Below are 27,233 nucleotides of genomic sequence, written 5' to 3'. Positions count from 1 at the left end.
GATGTTGGATGGTCGCATGAGAAGCTGGTGCCTATCACAAGTCCTAATTATGTGACCATTGAAGCTAGGCAGACAGTCTCTGAAGAGTATTGATAATGGCTGGGGTCACCCATCTTGTAAAGACACTGCCCAGAAGAAGGCAATGGCAAATGACTTCTGTAGAAAAAATTGCCACAAACAGTTGTGGTCATGGAAAGGCCATGATCACCCACATCATATGACACGGCACATAACGAGCAAAAGAATATGTGGTAAGAGTAAGCAAACAAGAGTCCACTGGAGGTATTGGCCAACTAAATCGCTTCCATTACCTGGAAAGTGGATGTGAAAGGCAGTGCAAAAATATGCAAAAGCTGGTGGGGCTGGTTATTAGCAAAGACTGAATTTCTCCCTAACAGGTCAAAGGTTCCAAGCTAGAGGATGCAAAGTGAGAAATTATAAAACCATAACTCTTTGGACTCATTTGTTGTTAGGCCCTAGAATTGGGAGAATCTGGAAAATTCCTTTGATCATAGAAATGAATCTGTCAAAATGAGAATGGTACAATTGGTATGAATTGACTCAGTGCAAATAAGTAAAGGTGGTGGATTGGTGTATGCTTTAGACTGGGAGTTTGTCTCCAAGTTTAAAGCTTTCTATGACAGGTGGGAAGTCTTTCTTATGGCACAAACAGAAGAGTACCTGCAGATGCTGGAAGTCAAAGTAATACACACAAAATGCTGGAGGAACTCAGTTGCCTGGCCTGCTTAGTTCCTCCAGCATTTTGTATGCATTACTCTTTCTTAAGGGTTTATATCGTGAGGTGGGATTACTTTAAGTTTTTGGCAGGTGAGCCAAATGCCCTCATTTGCTGTAAATTTCTGTGATTCTGTTTTGATGAATTATTAAGACTCCAGTACCATTGACTTTTCAACGAGAATGCGTTTGAGTTAGGAAGGCAGTTGTTGAGAATGGTATGTTCATAAATGTGATTCATGGAAATCTGGAAAGGTTTATACATTATCTTTGACTTTCTAGGATATAAATTCTGTTTAGTCTGTAGCACAAACTGGACATTATTGGATTTCTCTTCTGTTCCATGTTTCATCAAATATTTAACTTTGGTTTCGTCATTTCCATTTTGCCAGAAGATATTATGAATATTTTTGCACGATGAGTTATTAAGCTTCTATAAACACAGCCAGCTAATAACACAGATGATCAATCTTAAAAATTTGAGATTTTTGGAATGAGACCTAACAGTGAGTTATGAGATATTTTCTTTCCAGAAATCAATGCTGGTGAAATTCTGCAGATGTTTGGGAAGATGTTTTTTGAATTCTGCCAAGAATCTGGTTACGATACAATCCTTCGAGTTCTAGGCTCCAATGTTCGAGAGTTTTTGCAGGTAAATGCATAACTACAACATGTTTCAGTTTAAACATAAGATATTTGAAAATACTTGCTATAGTGCAATTGCTTCAATTGAAATGTTAAAATCTGTCGTACAACATCATGTCTTTTCTAGATCTGAATGCTACTTGTTTGCTCTTTTCTCATGCCATTACATATTTTACAAAAATAAACACTCATTAAGCCTATTTAAATCTACCAATGTTAAGTTTATTCTTCAACACCACTCCCCTGTATCCTAGAGTTATGTATATAGCAAATATTAATTTCAATAGCAACCGGTCTTCAGATCTGAATGTGGATTGTAGATTGAATTTAAAATGCAGCCCAGAATAATGGTCTTCCTGGAGTGCAGATTGGGGTGATTGCAAACCCAGTCACCTGAGATGTCTGCATACATATGAATGTAACTCTGAGACAGAGACACCTATCTTGTGTGTGTTGGTGTGAAGATTTGGAGGTGTTTGAAGTTATATGCAATGCCAAGGAAGCATTATGAATGCATTGTAATCATAGGAATCGTCCTGTTGTTACCTTTGTTCTTTAACATATAAAATGTGATGTAATATTGGGTCAGGAGGCCTCTTCTTCCAAGAGTGTCTCCAGTCTGATGTCTGCTGCTTGTTTTGCTGAACAAAGACTTCTATATCCATCAGCTTTAGTGTTTCTCCAGTGACTTTGTTCGCAGTCACAACATTTGCCCTCGTGATTGCCCTCTGTTACCCTGCAGATCACCCTTGGGCAAGGTGTAGCACTTGCTTAGCATGACCCCCCCCCCCCCCCACACCGGATGTCGGATGGTCGTACGAGAAGCTGGTGCCTATCACAAGTCCTGATTATGTGACCATTGATGCTAGGCAGACAGTCCCTGAAATGATTCCCTTTCAGATATTTATCCTGTTCTATTTTGATTGTTATGTCTGTCTCTCCTCACTCCTGCCCCTAGCTGTGCAGGGCTGGTGAACATTCAAAGTGAGTCTGAAAACATGATATTTATATTATGCTAAAATACTACCCTCCCTAATGCATTAGTAGAAGCTATAAAGTTTGTTTGTAATAGTGTTTGGCTGACTTGCCAAAGTACAAATATGGTAGTATTTCACATTATCTGGTCAGGGACTGTTCCTCTAAGCTCCAAGCTTGAGAAATATTCTGTTGATCTGTGGTCCATAGGTCTTGTCTGAGAGCACACCCAGAGTGGCCACTATTCATAATCGCCTCTTAACTTCTTTTCTCTCTCTGTTCTCTTTCATTCTTCATGATTCTGCTGTTTGCAGCAAGGCCTGTGCCCTTGCGATATCCAGATCATGTACCATGTACCAGATGCCAGCAAAGCAGAAGGTCCTATCCAGAGAGCGTGGTGCCCTCTCAGTTACTTATTCAGCAAGAGTCTGACAGCAGTTTCATCTGAGCTCATGATGACCCTTTGACTGTGATTGTAATTGCCTTCTCCAGGACAACCATCTACCACCACTCTCAGGCTTATCCCATGAGGTCAATGTCTAATCCAGTTTACTACCAGATCTTGATTGCCAAGTATCTGAACCTTCTTGACCAGCCTCCCAAACGGAGCCGTGTCAATGGCTTTGCTGAAGTCCATGTAGACAAAATCCACTGCCTTGCCTTCATCAGCTTTCCTGGCAACTTCTTTGCAAAACTGTAAGATTGGTCAGACATGACCTACCATGCACAAAGCCCTGCTGACTATCCCTAAACAGTCCCTGTCTATCCAAATACTAGTATATTCAATCTCTTAGAAGACCTCCCAATAACTTTCCCACTGCTGATGTCAGGCTCACTAGCCTACAATTTCCTGACATTCTTAGAGCCTTTTTTAAACAATGGAACATTAGCTATCCAAAAATCCTTCATCACCTCACCCATGGCTAAGGACATCTTAAATATCTCAACTCGGGCCCCTGTAATTTCTGACTAGTCTGCCATGTCTGAAGGAAAACCTTGTTGGGCCCTTGGATTTATCCATCCTAATTTATCTTCAAGACGGCAAACACATCCTCTTCTGTAATCTGTATATGCCCCATGATCTACATTGCCTCACATCCATAGACTCTGTGTCCGTCTCCCAAGCAAATACAGATGCCAAAAATCCATTTAAGATCTCCCCTTAATCTTTTGATTCCATGCATAGGTTTCTACTCTGATATTCCAGAGGAACAATTTTGCCTCCTGCTATCCTTTTGCTTTTAACAGAGTCCCTTAGGATTCTCCTTTACCTTGTCTGCTAGAGCAACCTCACACCTTCTTTTAGCTATCCTGATTTCCTTCTTAAGTATTCTGTTATGTTTCTTATACTTTGTTCCTACCTGCTTATATGTGCTATGCACCTTCTTCTTTTTCTTAACCGGGGCTCAATATATGGCCTCAAAACCAAAGTTTCCTAAACCTGTTATCCTTGCCTTTCATTCTGACAGGAACATGCAAACTCTACTCTCAAAATTTCACTCTTGAAGTCCATGGAAATACCAAGGACACCTTTCCAGCAAACTACCTGTCCAAATCCACATTTGCCAGATCTTTTCTGATACCATAAAAATTGGTCTTTTCCAATTTAGAATCTCAACCTAAGGGCCAGACCTATCCTTCTTCATAACTATCTTGAAACTAACAGCATTATGATTACTAGATGCAAAATGTTCCCCTACACAAACTTTTGTCATCTGCTCTGACTTATTCCCTAATAGGAGATCTAGTATTGCACACCTCTAGTTAGGACTTCTATATACCGTAGATTCCAGATTTTAAGCCGCTACTTTTTTCCCACATTTTGAACAGCTTTGAACTTTGCGGCCAATAATCCGAAGCGGCTAATGCATGATTTTTTTCATGCTGCCTCGTAAACATTTTGCCTCATAACAGTAGACCAATAAAATTGATGAGTAGTTCACAGAGGTCCAATGAAATTGTACGATAAATCAAGCGCACTTTCACAATTAAATTATTGTAAATCAGTCATTTGTACTCACCCTCATCAACATGGAAAACACTCGAAGCATTGTGCTGCCTACTTAGTTTAAACTATATTTGTTTTCTGTACTACATCGCGGGATGCTATGACGTCACACCCGGTTTCGCGGTGTCTTGTGGGAAAATGCCGGTTTGCGATAAACGGAAAGGAGGGGGGGAGCGCATTACGCGAGCGGCTTTGGATCCGAGCGAACTCTGCTTTTAAGTTAAAGGTGATCAATAACTTTTCCTGGTAGGCTGCAATATATATATATTTTTTACCAGTCGTTAGGAGATATTGGAATGTTGTTCAGTAAAGAAGTATACGCAACGTATATTTAAAAGTAGCCGCGTACGGGCACGGTTCGAAAAAAAGCATTTGCAATATGTATTTGTTTTTGTTACCATATGGATTTAATTAAAAGTTAAAAAAATCCTCACGTGTAATATCTTTCTGTGTAAATATCTCATATTACAACGTGGGACACCTGCGGCCGAAAATCCGGTGCGGCCTAAAATCCGGTGCGGCCTAAAATCCGATGCGGCCTTTACAATTAAAAAATTGATTTTATTTCTAAAATTAGAGCCAGCGGCTTTTAATCAGGTGCGCTCTGTAGTCCGGAATCTACGGTACTAATGAAGATTTCCTGAATATATTTAACAAGCTCTTTACCATCCAGCCCTTTTACTGTATGGGAGTCCCTGTCAACATGTGAAAAGCTAGGACAGCCTACCAGTACAACCTTATGTTTCTTGCAACAGCTTGTGTTTTCTCTAAAAATTTGTTTTTCTAAATCCCGCGGACTGTTGGGTGGTCTGTTATATAATCCCATTAATGTTGTCATACGTTCCTTATTCTTCTGTTTTACCCATAAAGCTTCACTAGATGAGCTCTCTGGTCTGTCCTGTCTGAGCATTGCCATAACATTTTCATTGACTAGTAACGGCACCTTATTCTTAATCCTTCCTGTTCGTTTACATCTTTATCTATGGAACTCCCTGAACATTGAGCTGCCAGTCCTGCCCCTCCTGCAACAAGGTCTCAGTTTTGGCAACAATGTCATAATTCCAAGTGCTGATCCATGCCCAAAGCTCATCCGCCTTTCTACAATACTCCTTGCAATGAAAAGCTCAGAACATTAGTCACACTAAGCGCAACCTGTTTGATTCCTGACTTTGTATGTAGGCTTAACAACATCTTTCTCCACAGCCATTCCACTATCAGTTCTAGTGCCCTGGTTCCCATCCCCCGCAACTCTGATTTAACAACCCCGCCCCCGTGCAGCACAAGCAAACTTTCCCACTAAGATATTAATCCCCCTGCAGTCTGTATAGGTCCTACCTTCCTGGAAGAGAACCCAATGATCCAAAAATCTGATGCCCTCCTTCCTGCACCATTTCCTTAGCATGAGATAAACTGTATGATCTTCCTATTTCTGGCCTCACTAGCATGTGGCACAGTTAGCAATCCTGAGATCACAACTCTGGAAATCCCATCTTTTAACTTACCAACTAACTCCCTGAAGTCACTTTGTAGGACCTCGTCATCTCTCCTACCCATGACATTGGTACCGGGAATCTCATTTTCTCCCATTGAACCTTCTTTCTGTTTCCCTAACCAACGGATTCCCTATTACTACAACTCACCCCCTTCTCCCCTCTTCCCTTCTGTGCTGCAGAGCCAGACATCTGACTACTGTGCTAGGCCATTCCCCCCTAACAGTTATCGAAGCGCTGTTATTGAGGAGAATGTCTACAGGGGTTCTCTGCATGGGCTGCCCTCTTAACATCCTTGACCTGCACCTTGGATGTAACTACCTTCATGTATGTCCTGTTGATCAATCCCTCAACCTCCTGAACGATCTGGGTTCATCCAGTTCCAGCTCCAACTCCTTACATGTTTTGTTAGAAGCTGGATGCACTTCTTGCAGATGTAATCATCCGGGACACTGGAGGTCTCCTTGCCTTCCCACATCCTACAAGAGGAGCATTCCACTATCCAGCCTGGCATCTCCTCTGCTCTAAATGTGCAACAAGAATGACTAAATAGCATAAAAAAATGCACCTTTGGCTTCCATCTCCTCGCCGAACCTCAGTGTACCAAGGCCTCAACTCCCTCCTCTAACACTGGCCCACTCACAGAATGACTGCTTGTTAACCTAACTTCTTGTTATTGGTCTTTGCCATGCACATAATTATGCACAGTCCAATGTCTGCTCAGGAGCAGTGGTGCACAAAAAGTGCCCATCTCATTTTCTTAAACTCTCTCTCCCTCTATGCAATCTGATGTCTCCTCGGAAACTATGGTGCAAAAAGTGCCGACTGCCCCCTTCACTTCTTTTAAACTCTCTCTCTTTCTATGCAGTCTGATGTCTCCTCGAGAACTGTGGCACGTGAAAAAAACGGCTGGCATTACGAATTGCCTCAGGTTGAATGAGCATTGCAATGTTCCTGGATGCATAGCATCCTTCATTTTCCTACTGGTCGTTCAAGCTGGAGATTTGCAGAATGGCAGCATCTTCAGTTGCAGAGGCCTTGGTAATGCACATTGCTGACTAATACTCCTTGAAGTCTTCTATTTGGGCTACTTTCCAATGCCCAATACCGTGTACACAAGAATGGAATCAGTTTCATTCTTCAAGGGAGAAGATTTGTGACGTCCTATTTATCATGGGATGCTGCAGTCAGCAACTATTGATGCTACTGGCTGACATGAGGTAGAGCTTAAGAAGGCAATGAGGAACTTCACCAGAACAAGCGGTGCTCCACCTGCAGAAGGTGACAGAATACCTCTGACTTGAATTTTATTCTCCAGATGCAGTTCTTTTCAAAAAGGTTGTGGTTGGAGCATAGCTTTTGGAACAATTCTAGCTACACAGAAAAAAATAATTCTTGGCATCTGTGGAAAGGCTTCTGGGGTATGTTTACTTCAGTCAAATCTTGTTTATCCTCCCTCCCTCCCCCCCCACCCCATGCAGTGGCCCATTTACAGCTGTTTAGGATGATCTTGGATACTCAGAAAGACAGACCATGGCTGGAGCACCCACAGTGATAAATGAAACAAAGGCTGTCTCCCAGATAGACAAGCCCTAACCTTGCTTCGCCTCTGTCCAGTCAATGTCCAGCAATTCTGTACCTAATGAATGACCTCTTTAAATGACATGGGTGCAGGGCAAGACTCTGCCAGTCAGACCAGATTTTCAGAGCCTTATCCAAACTGTGTTGTTGAATCTCACAGTTTTGGGATCAGCGGGACACCTGCGGGGCCATTGAATAAGATTGTGGCTGATCCAACACTGTTTCTGTTTCTATAGATGCTGCTGGATCTGCTGAGAATTTCTAACATTTTATGTCTTTGTTGCAGTTAAGCCCCTCTGTTCAGGCAGGCAGGGCTCATCAAGCGTGGAGGGCAGCCCATCTAGGAGAAGGAAAGCTCTGATTTTACACCTGCGCTGCCTTGCACCCATACCTACCCACGGTAAAGGCTTCGGGAGTAAACCCGAGGAAGAAATCCAGAGCCGGGGTCCCTAGGGCAGTTTGATGTTGTTATACAACTTCACTCTGGCAACGTCTGTGACGACACTGGTGCCAAACTGTATCGGCACTTGCCCTTCCCTTGAACTACATCAGTGACATGGAGAGGGGGGACCCGCTGATGGGCAACAGCCGGTTCTTCAAATCTTCCCACCCAGGCTTGCACCCTGGAGAGGACACAGTCCGCCAGAGGCGCAAACCCATGATCCCCTGGGATTGACAGCTGCCTACTAAAATAAAGCCTTTCTATTAAAATGGATATTAATCAGCTATGACTGGATTAAAACTGCCGTCTTATTACCCTGCACAGTATTTTCCTAGATTTCCATGACTAAACAGTAAAGATTGTAGATATTCCCTGCTCACTGCTCAATACAGTATTCAAGGTTTTCATAAATGAGTACTAAAGATTATAGATTTCTCCCAATATAACTTTTTCTGGACTAAGTGTGCAATGTGTCAACTGTGACATCATTGGATACCCAGCAGATAGGAAAATGGTTCATCCCCAGTGGGGAAATATCATCTGCATCGTGGAGAACCACTCATGCACTTATCTACACAAGTTTCCCGATAGATGCCATTTGACCTGAAAATGATAAGTCTGTTCTCACCTAGGAAAAATAACTTTTACCAAATATGTGCAAATGGGTCCAATTTCAAAGACAGCAATTTTATAAAATATTTCTGGCTGATAATCTACACTTTGGAAGTATTATTTTACTTCGGAATTAACACGTTATTTCACACATAGGCTTTCTATGCTCCTCTGACATTCTGTTTTATTTGAACTTTCCCTTAATTTAAGCAGCTTCCAAGGCTTGGATTGTACAGGGAGCACTGAAGCTTAGTTGGAACACACTCATGCCTGAGTGAGAAGGATTCAACATCAAGTTGCACGTCAGGTCACCTGAACTCAAGCTTTGTCGAGTTTACGGTTCTATGCACATGTACATATGACAGCTTGAATGTATCAGGCATTCATATTCAAAAGTATTAAAAAAATTAAGCTCAGTTAAAATAAGGACAATCAGAAGCACAAACGCTTTCGAACGCTTAAAAATAATTTCAGTCATTTAAATTAATTAACTATAAAAAGTACTCTCTGGGGTTCTGTTAGTACTGATGTCCATTATTTAATTTTTGCCCATTAGTTGAAAAACGTACAGTCATTCAACAGTATTGTAATGAATGGCATGTAAGAATACTTACTAAATGTAGAGAGGAGAATGGTTCTGCTATTTGAAGGACTTTTGAATTTAATAACGTTATGGGAACTCAGTTGTGTGTGGGGGTGCCCATAAGACAGGCATCAATTCGTGACCTGAGGACAGACTGTACTGAAGGTTTCTCCAGTTACCCTTCATACTTGCAGTTGTTTCTCTCTATTGAAATTCAAAGGAGCCACAGATCATAATGCATCATTAGCAGATTTACTGGCACACACCACTGATTTTTCAGGAATGCATAATTTCAGTGTAATTTGAGTGACAGCTTTGATCAGTTTTGAGGAATTTTCATATCCATCCACATTTGACAATGAATTTTGAACTTTCTCACAGTTGGAGGGACCAGCTTTTTTTCCTTCAAATTTTGCCTTTTTTTCCTATTTGCTATGATAAGGTTAGAATATGGTGTAGCAAATGTGTTGTGGAAGCTAGAATCTTTGCATTAAGTTTAACATTTTCTGTTTTGTTGCTTAAATAATGATTATGCTTTAAAATACTTTGATAAATACGAAGGGAATTGTTAATCTTTTCTTCTTAGAACCTTGATGCTTTACATGATCATCTGGCTACCATTTACCCAGGGATGCGTGCGCCATCTTTCCGATGCACAGATGCTGATAAAGGGAAAGGTCTCCTTTTACATTATTATTCAGAAAGGGAAGGTTTGCAGGATATTGTAATTGGAATAATTAAAACAGTTTCGCAGCAGCTTCATGGCACTGAAATAGACATGAAGGTAAGATCATAAAATCTGCAGTTTTAATAATGGAGGTTAGAAAACTGGAGACTGGGGTGCAATATGTCAGTATCAATTAATGTACCAGAGTATTGCCAATCATAGTACTCTCTGTCACATGAACATGCTGGAAATGAATACAATATTCTACTAACTACTTAGCACTAAAGCTCACTGATAAATTGCTTCCATGCTGAAACCAAATTTATGCTTGAAGAATTATATAATCCTTCACTTTATTGCAACATTATCTTTAACCATTTTAAATTTTAACATTTATCCTTTCATTGTTTAATGATATTATTTGCTAATCCAGTTCTACATTTATTGTAATTGATATTACAATATGTATGGATTGTCTGTGATTTGGACTAAGAAGAAATGGCTTGAGACTGGAGTCTTGCCATTTGAATGTGTTTTACGAGCCATATAATTTCTTAACTCGAACATATGCAGTTAAGTTTTGATATTTGTAATTTGTATGATATTGGAATTATGTTCCTCAGTTTCCAGTTCAGAGTGGGAATAGGATTAATGGAATAGCTCTGTCACATGAATACGCAAGTAGCTGTCGACTCCTCCTTGGATTTATTCTGCAAATTTTATAGAAGAGAACTAAAATAGTTGTAACACTTGCATTCTTTGGGCCTGCTTGCATATCCATCATGGACTGAAGTATTGTAGCCAGAACCTCTGTTACTTCAGTCCTTGCTTCCTCAGCTTTTAGAATGATCCTTTCTTGTCTGTATGATTTTCTTTTTGAGACATCCGTATAAATTCATCCCATCCATCTCCTTGTATCCAACCAATTTTTCTATCAGCTTCTCATTTATGAAATGTGTTCTCAGTGAAGACAGAATCATAGGATCTCATTTGGTATATGTTTTTGTTCTTATAAAAGCTCACTTATGGGCCGTATTAAATATGCTTAAATTGCTGGTTTTGATAAAGGAAGAAAACAACAGATGATGTGCTTCAGGTTTTAGAATGATCATTACAAACAGTGAAAATTGCTTCTTTTATTTGATACTTTTCTTTGCCTGAGATTGAAGAGGTCGCTAAGGCAAATCTCTTCTTCATTTTAGGTGGTCCAGCAGAAGAGTGAAGAGTGTGATCACATTCAATTTTTGATTGAGCAAAAGGATTCTGAAGAAGTGGCTTTTTCAGAAGATCTTGATAAGTTTGAGGAGAACAGTACCCAGGAATCCAGGATCAGTCCATTCACCTTTTCCAAAGCATTTCCCTTTCACATCATGTTCGACAGAAAACTGACAGTAACTCAGTCTGGCAATGCAATTTATCGCGTCCTTCCACAGGTATTTATCCAGTAGGAATCATAAGATGATAAACTCTGTTATGGTCTCTCTCTCTCTCTCTCTCTCTCCCCCTCTCCACCCCCCCCCCAACCCCCCCCCCCCCCCCCCGGTCTGGTTCTCTCTCAGACACATATCTAAATCTCTATCTCTATTACTCTTTGACTTGTCTCTCTGTCTCTGTCTAACCTCTCACTTATTCCCATTGGATGGCATTGTGGTGCAGCAGCTAGTGCAGTAGGTTCACCAATGTAGTGAAGGCCAATGTATGAAGACCATACTAGTTAGAGACATTATTAGAGACTGTTAGTCTCGATAGACCATGGATTTGTGCCTTGGAAAGGTTTTTTTTATGGAAGACCAGCAGTTGACCCATACAGCTTGGCACCGGTGTCGTTGTAGAGCAATGTGTGGTTAAGTGCCTTGCTCAAGGACACAACATGCTGCCGCAGATGAGGCTCGAACCAGTGACCTTCAGATCCCTAGACGAACGCCTTAACCATTTGGCCACACGCCAACACCCATATGCAGTAAAGAGGATTAATATAGGTCAGGGCTTTCTATCCTTTGTTATGCCACAGAAGAATATCATCGTGCAAGGTGTCCATGGCCCCTAGGTTAGGGACATCTGATATAAATAAGTAATTGATAGTTGGCATGGACACGACAGTCCTAAGGAGCCTGTTTCTGTGCTGTATGATCCTACGACTCTGTAATTTTAGCTGAATTTTGTTTTGTTGAGGACTGAAAATACTACATGGCATTGAGCAAGTTTTGCAAATAATTGAGACTATAGAGCATGCAAGCAAAGTGCTGTTCTATCTAAGTGAGTTTTATCAGTTTGGAAAAGTAATAAGCTACAGATGTTGGAAGTCTGAAATAAAAATAAAAGTGTTAAAAATTCAGCAGGCTAGGCAGCACCTTTGACGAGAGAATCACAGTTCTCAGCTCTTTCATTAAAACTAGGAAAAGTTGCTACAAATGTACAAATGTACTGGGTTGCAGAGGGGCCAAGATAGGTGAGATGGTGTTAAAGGCTTGTTAACTATAGCTGGTTCAGCAGAGGAGATGGTTATAGAAAGAAGTGAATGATGTTAGTGGTGAAAAAAAACTTCTGTAGGGCTTAATATTGAATTCAGCAGTTTCGAATAACCGAGTTTTCCAGTTCAGAATTGGGTTTATCATCACTGTCATATGCCATGAAATATGTTGTCTTGTGGCAGCAGTACAATGCAGTGCATAAAGAATTATTATAAATTACCGAAAGAAATATATACTAGTGGTAAAAAGAGAGCAAAATGGTGAGGAAGTGATCATGGGTCATGGACTGTTTAGAAAAAGCGATGGCAGAGGGGAAGGAGCTGTTCCTAAAATGTTGACTCGACAACTTCTGCCTCCCGCACCCCCACCTTAATGGCGGTATTGAGAAGAGAGAATGCCCTGGGTATTGAGGGTCCCCAATGAGTGATGCCACCTTCTTGAGGCACTGCCTTTTGAAGAAGTCCTTGATGCTGGGGAGGCGAGCTCCTAATGGTCATTAACCCTCGGCAGCTCTTATTTATCCTGTCCATTGAAGTCTCCATGCGAGGCACTCAGGATGCTTTCAACTGTAGAGTAGAAATTTGCTCAGGTCTTCGCTAATGTACCAAATTGGTTTGTGTTCCTATTGCTCAAACCTCCACTTCATCAAATCTGCCCTCCCAAGTCCTTGCTGTATTTCAGGGCAACACAGCTTTTCTCTGCATTTGGTTTTCTTCTCTTTTGTCTTAGATGATGGAGAAGTTCAATTTGTGATCTTGAATGACGGAACTATGAATAGAGTAAAGTTTGTAATTTTTCCTCACGTTCTGCTTTAGCTGCAGCCTGGGAATTGCAACCTCCTGTCAGTTTTCTCTTTGGTTCGGCCACATATTGACTTCTCGTTTCATGGAATCCTCTCGCATATTAACACAGTTTTTGTGTTAAGAACTAAGGTAACCCAAGCTTCAATTCTTCTACTACAAACTTAATCAAAATCATTAAAGAAGTAAATGATTTTAAAAAAACATGTCTATTTTACTACCTTAGGACAACTTGCTGAATGTAGAAAAGGCAGAATCTTACAATGAACTGATGGGTCCTGAGATCTGCTGTTTGCGTTTGAAGGGGCAGATGATCTATTTACCTGAAGCTGATAATATACTTTTCCTGTGTTCTCCCAGGTATATTTTTCAATTGTCAAGAAGCTGTACATTAAGTTTACAGAATTTCTAGAACAAAGTGTATTCCTATTAACTTTTAAGTAGACTCTTCTTCTTTTCAAAGATGTGAACAGAATAGAAGAATAAGGATCAGGACGAGGCTCAATCCTTTCCTATTCTCATCTGACGTTCATTAAGATCATGTAAAAGTAGTTAATCCTTGATCCCAGTTTAACTACAGATCCCACAGTATCCAAAATCTACCATTCTCAGTCTGGAGTATCTACACTGGCAAAGAATGCAAGGCCCTCTAGGCTTATGTATTCAAATGGTTCATGGACCATTGAGTGAAGAAATGTCTTCTCCATCATTAGCAGCAACATCTCTTCTAAAACAATGATCCTTAGTTGGCATAGACAACCTCAGGCACAAATGGAGGGACACTCTGTGTCTAACAGCAATAAAACGTTGAACTCTGAGATTACTACCGAGTTACAGTCAAGCTTTGCAATGGCCATGTAGATCAAGTGAAGTTTCTCCTTTTCTGCTTCACATTTAGAGAGATTATTTTTACCCATTCTACCATTATCAAGATCCTGAGGATCACCATTGACCAGAATTTCCTAAGCCAGGCACTCTATAATAATCACATGTCAGATGCTTTATGTGAGTCCTTCAAAAACTCATTCTACTATGTGTATGGTTGTGGGAGAAGTGCTGTGTAGTATATGAAACACTGAAGAGATCTCTCCAGTTGCTTCTTAACCAATTGAAGAGAACTCCCTGTGTCTCATTCTGTAAAATTAGAACCAGTTAATTCTGACAGCTGATTTGTCCTCCATTGTTGCATCTCCAGAGCCAGGGCAGGACATCAGCTGGCTGTAAAACCTACTGGTGGACATACCATTGGAATGCCATTGCAGCCTTCAATCCCCTACCAAGAATGGAATTCAGAGCAATGATGAGCCTGGATGATAGGTCAAAGCTTTCCCTGCAGGCATTAAAGCTTGAACAGCTTCTCTCTCTGGTATCAGATATTGCCTCATTATTGAGTCTGCACATTCAGGAATGGGTTTCTTTACCTGTTCCATGACAAAAAGGAAGGTCCGTGGGTTTCACATAGCCTGAAGTTGGAATCTCCTGTGTGGCCTAATATCCCATTCAGTGTTTCAGTCAGATTGTACAATATCCTCAAGAATTTTTATTCCTGTCTCCTTTTTTTAAAGTCCACAGTGGGTCTGCATACCGTTGGTGCACAATTCTATTCATAGCCAATGGGATGGAACAAAGGAGATATACTGTGCATAGCCATTGCCTGAACAGGAGAATGCCTTTGCTGGGGTAGCTTTCTTTGGAACAAAAGGAGAGATAAATGGAGTTGTATAGAATTATGAGGGGCCTGAACAGGTAAACAGGAATGGCCTACTTTCCTTCCCGAAGAGGTAGATAGTGAGTAGATGTGGATTTAAATTAATTAATTAATTGGAGAAAGCATTAGAAGGGCCATGAGGACCAGAGGGGCATGGATCAAGAAGGTCAAAGGCAGAATTAGTTTAGAAGTCAATTTTTGCCCTGTTCTGAGCTGAATGACTGCCTCTTGTAAATTATAATGACATTTCCCACTTGGTAGCTTCTTTGGCTGTCCATCAATTTTCAATGATGACTGAGGCCTGGACAAAGTTGTATGGAAGACCTGCAGTCGCCCATGCTGCAAGTCTCCCCTCTCCACACCAGCGATGTTGTCCAAGGGAAGGGCATTAGGACCATACAACTTGGCACCGGTGTCATCGCAGAACAATGTGTGGTTTAGTGTCTTGCTCAAGGACACAACACGCTGCCTCAGCTAAGGCTCAAACTAGCGACCTTCAGGTCACTAGACTGATGCCTTATCCACTTGGCCACGTGCCACACAAGTTCTTTGTACTTGGTAGCACAAAGAATTTTGACAAGGTTGAATTTTGATTATTTTCTGTCCTATGTTTCATTCATGCTGTTGCTTTGTTTTGCATAGCTTTGGATGCACTCTTAATGAGAAATGCTGTTAAATTTTTTTAAGATAGCTGATATATTCCAGTGAATTTTCATTATAATGGACCTTCAGATATTTTACTTAGGTATTCAAAGGAACGTAATAAGCATGCATGCGATGGCGAGTTTATATGGAAGCCTCAATGCAGATAAACTTATTTCTCTCTATAATCCATCAGTAAAGTATATTAAAAAATCATCTTTAATTTAGTGTAATGAATCTGGATGACCTGACAAGGAGGGGCCTCTACCTCAGTGATATCCCGATACATGATGCTACACGTGACCTTGTTTTGTTGGGTGAGCAGTTTAGAGAAGAGTACAAACTTACACAGGAACTTGAAATCTTGACTGATCGCCTGCAGCATACGCTGCGAGAATTGGAAGATGAAAAGAAAAAGACGGACAGGTAAGCCGCATCAGGCTGGGAAATGGAGTGTATGCTTTTTTTGCCAACTTTTCTTAAGCCAGAAAGCTGAGATTAGAGGGTATATTAAGTTGTCAGGAAAGACTGGAAAAGCTAGGATCATTGTAGTACTAGAGATGGAAAGGAAATACTGTAAAGTTATGTAAAACTGTTAAATGTTTTAACAATCAGAATCAGGTTTTATATCACTGCCATACCTTGTGAAATTTGTTGTCTTTGTGGCAGCAGTACAGTGTCTTCAGGCTCCTGTATCTCCTTCCTGATGAGAACAAGGCATGACAGTAGTTTGGGTACCATTGTTCAGCAATTTGATGGTAGGATAGCTAATAGTATCCAAATTGATGCCAGTAAAGAATTTGACAATGTCCAGTATTGTCGGCTGATCTAGAAGGCTAAAGCACAGGATCCAATTAGAGCTGGCTAATTAGATCCAAAACTAGCTTAGTGATAGGAGGCAAAAGATAGGTTGGAAGGGAGGTCTGTGATTAGTGGTGTACTGCATGGATCTATGCTGGGACCCTTGCTGTTTGTGATATATTTAAATAATTTGCATATAGGTGTAGGGGTTAGGATTAGTACGTATGCAGATAACGTGTTATGGATAGTGAGAAAGGTTTTCTAAGGTTGTATCGGGGTATAGGTCAGTCAGGAAGTCGGGTGGGACATTGGCAGTAGGAATTTAATTCTGGCAGTGTGAAGTGTTTCATTTCTGGAAGGCAGATTGAAGTAGACCATATGTGGTAAGTGTTAAGGCACCGGGGAATGTGGATGAACAGGAAGACAGAGGTGCAGGCCCATAGTTCCTTGAAAATGGCAGCGCAGGAGGATAGGGTGGTGAAGAAGGTATGTGAAATGCTTGCCTTCATGAATCAGGGCATAGAATATAAGCTTTGATAAATTGCAACATCACAAAACACTGGTTAGGCTGCACTTGGGCTATTGTATGCCACTCTGGGAAGAATATGAATACACTGGAGAGGGTGCAGAGCAGATTTATCAGGATATTGTCTGTATTGGAGGACTTTATATGGGGCTGGGGGGAGAGGGAGACTGGATGGTGTAAGCTTGTTTCTTCTGAAAAGATGGAAGTTGAGAAGTGACCTGACAGAAGTATATAAGGTTATGAGAGATGGTCAAAAACTTTTTTTTCCAAGTTAAGGTTATCAAAAGCAAGAGAGCACAGGTTTAAGATGAGAGCAAGAGCTTATACAGGGGATCTTGGAGGTATGTCTTTTACTGTGAAAGTGGTTAATATCTGGAACATTCTGCCAGAGGCGGTGGTGGAATCAGTTTAAATTTATTATCATGAGCGCACATGTGATGGCTGATTCTTTGCTTGCGAAGATCCAGAGAGAACTCCATCTCTGTAGGACTTTTCTTCCCACCTGTGCTGCATAGGTTTATAGTGAAGCTCGATGCGCGTGGACCGATTCCGCGCTGTAGGCTGGGGGCGTTCTGCAACAGCACAGCTAGCTGTGATGACTGTGGTGACCACAAGGCTGTAGGTTGAATGTCGGAGTTTTCCTTCTCCTGGCCTGGCAAGGCTAATGAGTCCCATCTACCCGGGTTTGGAATCGGAGTTGTCCTTCTCCCAGGCTGGCTGCCAGCCAAAGCCGATGATCCCAGTTTGCCCGCCCAGTCATACCGCTGGACACTCAGTCGTGCTGTGATGTAGCAAACTCAGTAAGAACAGGGACACCATGTGAAGGTGTTGCTATGGGGACAGTAGTGTAAGAGAGGTCATAGGTGAGTGATCTCCTGCATGGAAATCCAAACAGTGGTCCTGTGGCGATCACTACACCTAGAAAAGGGAGGCTATGGGAGTCACTTCCTCTTCCTTAAATGAGCAGGACATCCAGCCCATGACTCACCCATCCCCACAAGTTTAAATGCCATGAAAATTAACTTCTTGCAGCAGCAGTACAGTATGTTTCAAATGTGACAAACATAAGTGAAACGTAAGTTTAATTTAACTTAAGTTATATATAGTGTATATGACAAGATAAACAAAATAAGCACAAAGATACTGTCGGAGTTAGTGTTAGAGTCCTTCAAGAGTCAAAAGATAGTGGGGAAATAGATGGTTGTTGAACCCTGAGGTGCGGGTCTTCAAGCTTCTGTACCTCTTCCCTGATGCAGGAATGAGAAGAGGACATGGCCTGGATGGTGGGGGCCCTTCCTGATGGTTGTCCCCTTCCTGAGACATCGCCTCTTTTAGATGTGCTCGATGGTGGCAAGAGCTGCACCCAATGTTGAACCGGCTTAGTCCACCACAGTCTGTAGCCTCTTGTGTATTCAGGTTTCCATTCTAGGCTCAAATGCTTTCTACTGTACATCTGTAGAGGTTTGTCAGTCTTCAATGACATGCCAAATCTCTTGAAACTTCTAAAGAAGTAGTGACACTGGTGTGTCACTTTCACGATTGCGTGCATGTGCTCAACCCAGAATAGATCCTCCATGTTGTTGACAGCTAGGAACGTGAAGCTGCTCACCCTTTGCAACTCAGGTCCTTCATTAAGAAGTGGTGCTTGTGTACCTGACTTGTCTTTCATCAATTCCACAGTCTTCACCATTCAACCTATCTCACTCTGACACACCTCCTCACAGACACAGTTAAAGAGAGTAGATCAGATACAACTACTGCTTTTAAGAGTTATTTGGACAATCACTTAAAAAGGCAAGGCACAGAGAGATGTGGGCAAAGGGAACAGTACGGTTCTCATGAACAGAAGGTCCTGTTTCTGAGCTCTTTGACTCTATAAGCCGAGGAAACTTTGAAGATAATTGGCAAAGTAGAAAGGGCGGAAGTGAGAAGATTTATTTTTGCTTAGCAAGTTATCTGAATTGCATTCCCTGTGTTGAGTGATCCATTCAGATTAAATAGTAACTTTCAACAGTGAGTTCATTTAACAAGAAAAATATAACAGCAAAGCCCCAGGGAAAGAACAAAGAGATGAGATAAATTGTTAACTCTTTCAGAGACTTGGCTTAAGCACAGTCGACCTCATTTTGTGATGATTCCATAGTTTACTCACTATCAACTGATAATAAAGTAAATTGAAAGAAAGTCACTACTCGTATGTTATTTTTAATCTCTCACTTCCTGGTTCCTCAGTATGATAAGCTGTGTAAAATTAAAGAGAGTAAAACTAAAATTAATACATATCTTTTAGGTTTTAGGATTATATATATATTTATGGGGTTATGAGTTTTTGGCATCATCTAGCCGTTAGGTAAAATGTAGGAAACTATGCAGGCAAAAGATGAACAACACACAAACATACAGTATTTAAATAAATGTTCAATTATGCTAATTCTTTGAAGCAAGCCTATAAGTAATCATTTGCGTCTTTATTCTGAACAGTTTCTGAGGAAATCCTTTGCATCATTCATAGTGTATTGTTGGTTATTAGTTGGAGGGGGCACAAAGCAAGTTGTGAAGTCCTTGCAAAGAGGTAAAGAGGACCTGCCTGAAGCATGCTGTTAGGAGCCTGCGTCTCAGGATGGGCCAGGACCCCACAATGGTTCACAGCTCAGTCTCTCCTTGAGTCCTTTTCCCCAGTTAGCAAAGATCTTTTTTTACTCCCTCTCCCTTAATGATGCCTGACTCTGAGGCTTAAAACCCATCTTCACCCCACACAAACAAGAATTGTAACCTATATGTTTTCTGTCATGTATTGAACAGTAGTAAAGAATATGCGGGCAATATCTTTGAGACTATTATTTCAAAAAGGCCTGAGCTATAGCAAATTATTTTTTGGCCTTCTGCAGCAGAATTTTACAGAGACCAACAGGTACCTTGTTGGCATGCAGCTCATCTTCAATTTAATGTGCCAAAATTTACTATGCCTCTATAGTATTGTGTGTATTACTTCGATTTCCACCTTCTGCAGATTTTCTCTTGTTTGTGTCCCTCTATGGCTGATACTTGCTGAGTTCCTCCAGCATTTTCTGTGTGTTGATCAAGATTTCCAGCGACTGCAGAATCTCTTGTGTTTATTGTTGTGTTCTTTATAGGTACCAAGGGTTACTCATAAAGAAACATATTCTGGAAGAATATAACTAGAACTTTTATTTAACAGCAAACAGCAACCACGTTTTACACTGCCATGCTCTCTAGATTATTCCTTCATTTCTGCGCATGCTCAGAACTCCATCCAATCACATTCTTACCTGCGGAATCTCTTGTGTTTATGATTGTTACTGATTATTAATTTCCTATATCCAGTGGCTTTGCTGAATTAGGCATTATTAAGTTAAAGCCAAATAGTTTTTATTTGGAAACCAATGGCTTAAAGTTAAGGTTGGAATATTTAAATATTTTGAAAATCTGATGTATACATTCACCTCCTTTCAGATTACTGTACTCAGTTCTTCCCCATTCTGTTGCTAATGAGCTGAGACACAAGCGTCCTGTTCCTGCTAAACGTTATGACAACGTAACTATCCTTTTCAGTGGAATTGTTGGATTCAATTCTTTCTGCAGTAAACATGCCTCAACTGAGGGAGCTATGAAAATTGTAAATCTCCTCAATGATCTTTATACAAAATTTGACATCCTCACTGATTCACGCATAAACCCTTATGTGTTTAAGGTGAGTTATCCTATTTTCATCTGACTCAGTTTAGAAGTAAGTGCGATCGACTAGAAATCTGATACTGGTTAGTAGCAATAAATGTAGTGATGTGTGTGTTACCCTATTATCGGAACCAGATTTCAGAAGTAGAATACAAGGCGTAACTATTGCTATTTTGTATGTCCGTCAGCAGCGAATGGAAACAAATGTCCCACACACTGTGGACTGGGATGTGCTCAGTAAAAATGGTGCTAACAGAATCATTTAGAAGTTGTCATCTAAATCTGATTTTCTTTGCCTAATTCCACAAACTCAGGATGATAAATCACCAATGGAAGGTATTCCGCACATCGTCCCTCACCCTGATCTTGGGTGATTGCCTGGAAAGAAAGCTTTCCTTATAACCTTCTCCTGCAAATTCCCTTTTGAAGGTTACGAGAGGATCTATTTCCAACGTATTTTCAGCAGTAACAATTCAGTTTTTATTCAGTCATTGCAGAAAAATAAGTCATCTTCACTCTTGTCATTACCTTCAAATTATATTAAAATTCCTTGATTTTGAACATATCTCCTCAGTCTAATGTGCCACAAGGAGGAAAATCTGCTTCTGCAGTCTCTCCAGATTACAGGCAACCCCCACCAACTGTAACCCAAGTAACTGTAATGAGTATACTTACTGTAACCCACAAATCTGAGATACAAAATAAAGCTCACTCTCGTGGAATTTGTGTGAAAAAAGTAAATAAGTAAGGGCAAGATTCCTTTTATTTTCAATTCATGTTTCTCAGTGCAGTTATAGACAAGATAGTGATACAGACCATCTTCTAGGAATGCAACACTCCTCCCACCTGTTATCTAGATCTGCTACCTTACCCCACCTGTTTCCACTTGTGCAGAATCGTCGTTTCTATTTTTCCTGTCCCCTCCCCATCTGGTTCCAACTGTCCGTCATCCCTCCCTTAGGTGGTTCCACTTTATCATCATCCAACCTCTGCTCCATCTTCACCTTCTCCTTCCCCCCCAATCTTTTTCCCTTATTCGTTTCCACCTACCACCCACCAGCCTCTTGTCTTAATACTTCCTCCACTCTCCCCTTAACTATCCTCATCTATTCATCATCTCTCACCTTCTACTTATGATAAAGAACACTTGATAATATCAACCCCTGTCCTAACCCTCCTCCTCTCCTCAGTTTCATTGCAAGGTCTCAATTTGGCTTCTGAACAAATATTTGATCACTTATCCTATTATTTCTACACTACATGTCAGATTTTATCAGACGGCACTGGTGTATTTTATATTGTCCAGATTCTGCTGGCTATGGTTGGCAACCCTGAATATTCAGCTTTCAAATTGTTACAAATCTCTGAATATGTAGAACAGATGTTTTGCTAAGCTCTGTCACCCATGGAGGGCAACAAGTTTACTAAAATTCCCTGTGCAAAGTTGTATCAGGCATGGCAATCAAATCTCCAATGTCAACAAGGATTCTAAACCTGCAGATTAATATGCAGAGAGGTAGCCATTTTTAATTATATTCCTATAGCTTTTAATTATTTCTGTATTTTTCTTCAACTTTTCTGATATTAATATTCTTCAGTTTTACTTTTGAAATAATTCATCAAAATAGTAGTTATTAGAAGTCCCTGAGTGTCAGCGATACTTAAAAACTAGCAAACGCAACATTGACAGGAAACAAACCTCTCTTCCCACCTTTGGCTCTTTATTTTTGGGTTACCCACAGTCTAATCATTGTTTAAACCCTGCCAAAGACTTTGTGGGTGAGGAGAGTCAGCCCAGGGGAGTCCGTGTGTTCGGCGACTGTGGACTGCGAATCCTGTCCAGCACAATCTGGCTCATTGTTGTTGAAAGGATCTTTGACGCTAAGGCATTGAAAAGAAGTATAATGAGGTTGACTGACTCCGATTTGAATTAATACAACAGTTGAAATATTATGAGATCAGTTACATCTTCAAATTTTAGATTGTTCACCATCTTCAAATTTTAGATTGTTCACTATCCTTTTAAAATCTTTTAATGAGCCTTTACTTGCTCTTTATCTTTTCAGGTGGAGACGGTGGGAGATAAGTACATGACTGTGAGTGGCCTGCCGGAGCCATGCGTCCATCATGCTCGTTCTATATGTCACCTGGCATTAGACATGATGGAAATTGCAGGACAGGTGAAGATTGATGGAGAGCCTGTGCAGGTTAGCCTCGTAAAGCTCTGAGATGCATATGATAGTTACACCCACCTTCTCTATGGTATATTTAGAATATTTAGAATCCTTATAAATCTCCATGTCAAAATGGTTGTTGTGGGTAGTGCTTGTTACTATCACTTCTAGTTTCCACCGCTGGCTAGCAGTCTTGCGAAAAGGACAGCTGAGTGTGTAAGTCTCTCCCGGCCAGTCCATAGCCTCTCCAACAGCAAAGCTGATGTGGTGCCTCCTCGCTGGCGATTCATGGAAACTGAACTCCTTTCAGACTCAGGCTGGACTACAGAGGGCAGGGAGGAGGTCTGGCCCCTGCACACATAACATGCAGGCCCACCAGTGTGTGGACACGTGCTGGTGCTCGAGAACCAGATCCCTAGCTGTGGGTAAGTAGCCCCACTGCCTTGAGAGTAGCCGCGGGAGAGACGAAGGCTATGGGAGTAAACCCAGATCCGGAGTGGAGCCTCTAATGCTGCTGGGTGTCATTGAACATCTTTCCAGCTGCCAGGCTGGTGCCAAGCATATTGCTTCATAAGCTTTCCTTTGGACTACACTGGTGAGGCTGAGAGGGGGATCTTGACAATTGGGCACGTCAGCATTTCCATTGCAAAAGGAAGATTCCATGGAAAATGGAATATACATTATAGGCTATCAATGAAGTTAAAGATGGTGGTTAATTTAAAATATAGCCTATAGAGTTGTGAAGAAAGAAACCATGGAACTGTGCACAGAGAAGATTAGTTTTCACTGAGACCATGCCAATTCACTGAAGTGCCATTTGTTAAGTTCCATTTCCCTGCTGCACCCCTGCCCTACCTGTTAAAACTTCCCTTTGGGACCCCTCCAGTTTAAGTCTTGAAATCCTTGTCTCTGCATCTGACACTCTGTAGGCAGTGAGTTCCAGTTCATTGGCATCTATTATATAAAAAAAATAGAACTTCTACATAAATCTCCTATTTGTCTCATTCTACCTTTAACTCTGTGTCCCATGCATCCTAATACAATCAGCTAAAGGGAACAACGTTTCTTTATTGACCTTATTAAACCTGATGTAACCTTGTACAGCATTTTCAAATGAGCACCCTTTGCTCCAGGGACGACAAATGCAGCTTTTACAACCTGGAACGATCCTAACAACCCTTCGTCATATCCTCTCAACTCAGAATCAGAATCAGGTTTATTATCACCGGCATGTGACGTGAAATTTGTTAACTTAGCAGCAGCAGTTCCATGCAGTACATAATCTAGCAGAGAGAGAGAGAGAGAAAATAATAATAAATAAAATTAAACATAATAAATAAACAAGTAAATCAATTATGTAGTATATTGAATAGATTAAAGAAAAGTGCAAAAACAGAAGTATTGTATATTTAAAAAAAGGTGAGATAGTGTCCAAAGATTCAATGTCCTTTTAGGAATTGGATGACAGAGGGGAAGAAGCTGTTCCTGAATCGTTGAGTGTGTGCCTTCTGTACCTCCTATCTGATGGTAACAGTAAGAAAATGGCATGCCCTGGGCGCTGGAGGTCCTTAATAATGGACGCTGCCTTTCTGAGACACCGTCTTCATCTCCATCTTCACATTTTTTAAGAGTGTGGTTACTAGAAATGGGTATATTTCTCTAGTTGTGGTCAACCAGACGTTTCCTACTTGCATTCCTACTGGCCGCAACTCAGACACTGTTGGTACAAAGTAAAAAGTAAATTTTATTATCAAAGTACATATATGGCATCATATACAATTTTGAGATTCATTTTCCTGTGGATATACTCAGCAAATCTATAGATCTGTAACTATAACTGGATCAATGAAAGTTCAATCAGAGTGCAGAAGACAAAACTGTGCAAAAAATGCAAGTATAAATAAATAGCAATAATCAGAATCAGGTTTATTATCACAGCCTAGCCACACAGTCAAGTGTATATAGAGAGTAGAGCAGTGGGCTAAGTACACACCCCTGAGGTGTGCCAGTATTGATCGTCAGCGAGGAGGATATGTTATCACCAATCTGCACAGACTGTAATCTTCCGGTTAGGAAGTTGAGGATCCAATTACAGAGGGAGGTACAGAGGCCCGGGTTCTGCAACTTCTTGATCAGGATTGTGGGAATGATGGTATTAAATGCTGAGCTATAGTCGATGAACAGCATCCTGACGTAGGTGTTTGTGTTGTCCAGGTGGTCTAAAGCCATGTGGAGAGCCATTGAGATTGCGTCTGCCGTTGACCTATTCAGGCAATAGGCAAGTTGCAATAAATAACAAGAACATGAGATGATGAGATATGGGACCAAAAAGTGAGATCATTGGTTACAGGAACATCTCAGTGATGGGCCAAATGAGTGTAGTTAGCCCTTTTTATTCAAGAGCCTGATGTTTGAGAGGTAGTAACTGTTCTTGAACTTGGTGGTGTGAATCCTGGTGTTGCACTCTGTAAAACTCTAAGTATAATACAAAACTATATTTGCTTTCACTTCAGATCACTATTGGCATTCACACTGGGGAAGTTGTCACTGGTGTAATAGGCCAGAGGATGCCTCGCTATTGCTTGTTTGGAAATACTGTTAATTTAACAAGCAGGACAGAAACCACTGGAGAAAAAGGGAGAATCAATGTCTCAGAGTATACATACAGGTGAGTGGTAGTTGAATTATTTTGGAATGGTATGATTACATTGGCTGAGCATGGGGAACAAATCATGTTTATACCTTCCGCATGTCTCTCCATTGACAGTGTATTAACCTGCATTTAAAATTAGACAAATAGTCCTAACTTCCATCTTCTTTTATAACTAGATGCCTTATGAGTGCCGAGAACTCAGATGAACAGTTTCAACTGGAGTATAGAGATCTGGTTAGCATGAAGGGTAAGAAAGAACCAATGAAAGTTTGGTTCCTGTCCCGAAAAATCAGAGACTGAAATATGATTCATCAAAGAATATATAATTTTGGACATAAACCATGGAAACATCATTAATTTGATATATACTCAAACATTAACTGTCACAGCAGTAAAACGAACCATTTATGAATTTAAAGGGCATTTTATAAGAACTCTGACAAGTAGTATGAAAGCTGTTTAATAGCACGATGGTTTCTAGTCTTTCTTCATTAAATAAACAAATACTAGCAAGCACCTTCAGGTTTACTTTGGAAAGCAAGGATTTGTGGAATGTGCCAAATCTTACAGTATTTATTTAAAAGAACAAGGTTCTGTGAAACGCTGATTCAACATGCTGCCAGATTGTACGGTTTACAAGGTGGGGATGTGGTTCTGCTGTGCTAGCCCTGTTGGAAGTTGCTAACTTTCTGTGGGACCCGAAGATGTGTACCGATTGCACATGAAACCATCCAATTGGGAAGTCCTGTGCATGGCCATTGGAAATGTTTGTGGGGGAGGTGTCTGCAGGAGACAGCGTAATTGCTGAGGTACCCATTCCTCCCAGATTGCACGGAGTATTCATTTTATTGGGTTGGGTGGGGGGAAGCTTCCCTTTGGCCTGGAACTGCAACAGTAATTGGAGATACAAAATTTCCAGAACTCCATTACCTCAGATATTACTTGATTCCATGGTCAGCCAAAGTTTTGTAACCTTTCCAGGGGTTGCCTGAAAGAACAGTGGGAAGTCAGCGTTACTTGGACTCTTAGGATGGGTTCTGTCAAAATTCTAGCAAATTCTGGGGGTGGTGGTGTTGATACAGTCAATGATATTGGGCTGAAACATCTTTAAGAATTGCTGCTCACTAAATATACATGACACGTACTGAAGGTCTGACTGGGGGTTTGTGGCCTGCTCTTGAAAGGTTCCACATTTCGTGAAGTCTTCACAGTGGCCTCCAGGGGATTAAAGTCAGTTAAAGGTAGAATTAGAAATCTTCTAATCATTTTCTGTTCATTCTGCATTTGAATTGAGTGCGCTTACTTGAACACAAGTTCTTAAAATCTCTGTGAATCCAATGATCTAGTCGTAAAATATCTGAAAGTGATGGGTATGATATACTGTATATATCGTCATGGTTTTTAGATAGATTTCTTTAAGAAGAAATGTTTACCTACTTGCACTTCAATACAGAAATCCTCCGAGTTCAATAACCTTCTGTATCCTTAAATCATGCCAGGACAACTCTTGACAGTCAAAGTCAGAGTCATTATCGTTGTCACTCTCTCAGCAGTGACATCACTCCAGGTTGCTGACGGTCATAGCTTTGCTGCTCCCACACGTGTCAGGGAACCACTGGTGCCCTCCATCTATGTGAGCATTTCAAGTTTTCCTTTAGCTGTCAGGAACAGACTAAAAACAGCCTCTTCATCTATCCATCATCCCACACCTCATCTCATTCTACTTCTCACCTATCGTACCCCTCCCTCTCACCTCAGCTCTGATGCGTGGTCTCAGTCCAAAACCTAGAGCACCACTTTGCCTCCACCGATGCTGCTTTACTTGCATCAAATTCAAATGCAGAATGAACAGTAAATTGTTTGAGGCTAAAACAAAGTCAAGTTTATTATCATTTGCACAAGTACACATATGCACATGCACAACAAAGATCTTAGTTACAGTAGCATCACAAGCACATAGCATTACGTAAGCAGCATTCACAAGAAAAAACATAAATTAAACAAGTTCAAGTTCAATCATTATT

At 40.8% G+C, this 27,233-nt stretch overlaps 1 protein-coding gene across 1 annotated transcript in view; it reads left to right on the top strand.

The window, feature by feature from the left end:
• The window catches only part of gucy1b1 (guanylate cyclase 1 soluble subunit beta 1), a 38,180-nt gene extending 12,458 nt beyond the window's left edge, over nt 1–25,722 (top strand). The window contains exons 4-13 of the mRNA XM_073043038.1: nt 1,269–1,387; nt 9,658–9,855; nt 10,941–11,171; nt 13,025–13,141; nt 13,236–13,369; nt 15,588–15,785; nt 20,161–20,398; nt 22,449–22,589; nt 25,070–25,224; nt 25,386–25,722. Coding sequence (XP_072899139.1) covers nt 1,269–1,387; nt 9,658–9,855; nt 10,941–11,171; nt 13,025–13,141; nt 13,236–13,369; nt 15,588–15,785; nt 20,161–20,398; nt 22,449–22,589; nt 25,070–25,224; nt 25,386–25,509 — 1,655 coding nt within the window. The 3' untranslated portion in view covers nt 25,510–25,722. The remainder of the gene's footprint in view (nt 1–1,268; nt 1,388–9,657; nt 9,856–10,940; nt 11,172–13,024; nt 13,142–13,235; nt 13,370–15,587; nt 15,786–20,160; nt 20,399–22,448; nt 22,590–25,069; nt 25,225–25,385) is intronic.
• The last annotated feature ends 1,511 nt before the right edge of the window (nt 25,723–27,233 follow it).

This window comes from Hemitrygon akajei, chromosome 4 (genome assembly GCF_048418815.1).
Source record: "Hemitrygon akajei chromosome 4, sHemAka1.3, whole genome shotgun sequence".
Lineage (NCBI taxonomy): Eukaryota > Metazoa > Chordata > Chondrichthyes > Myliobatiformes > Dasyatidae > Hemitrygon > Hemitrygon akajei.
Note: the sequence above shows the minus strand (reverse complement) of the source record. Positions and strands in the feature narration are given on the sequence as shown.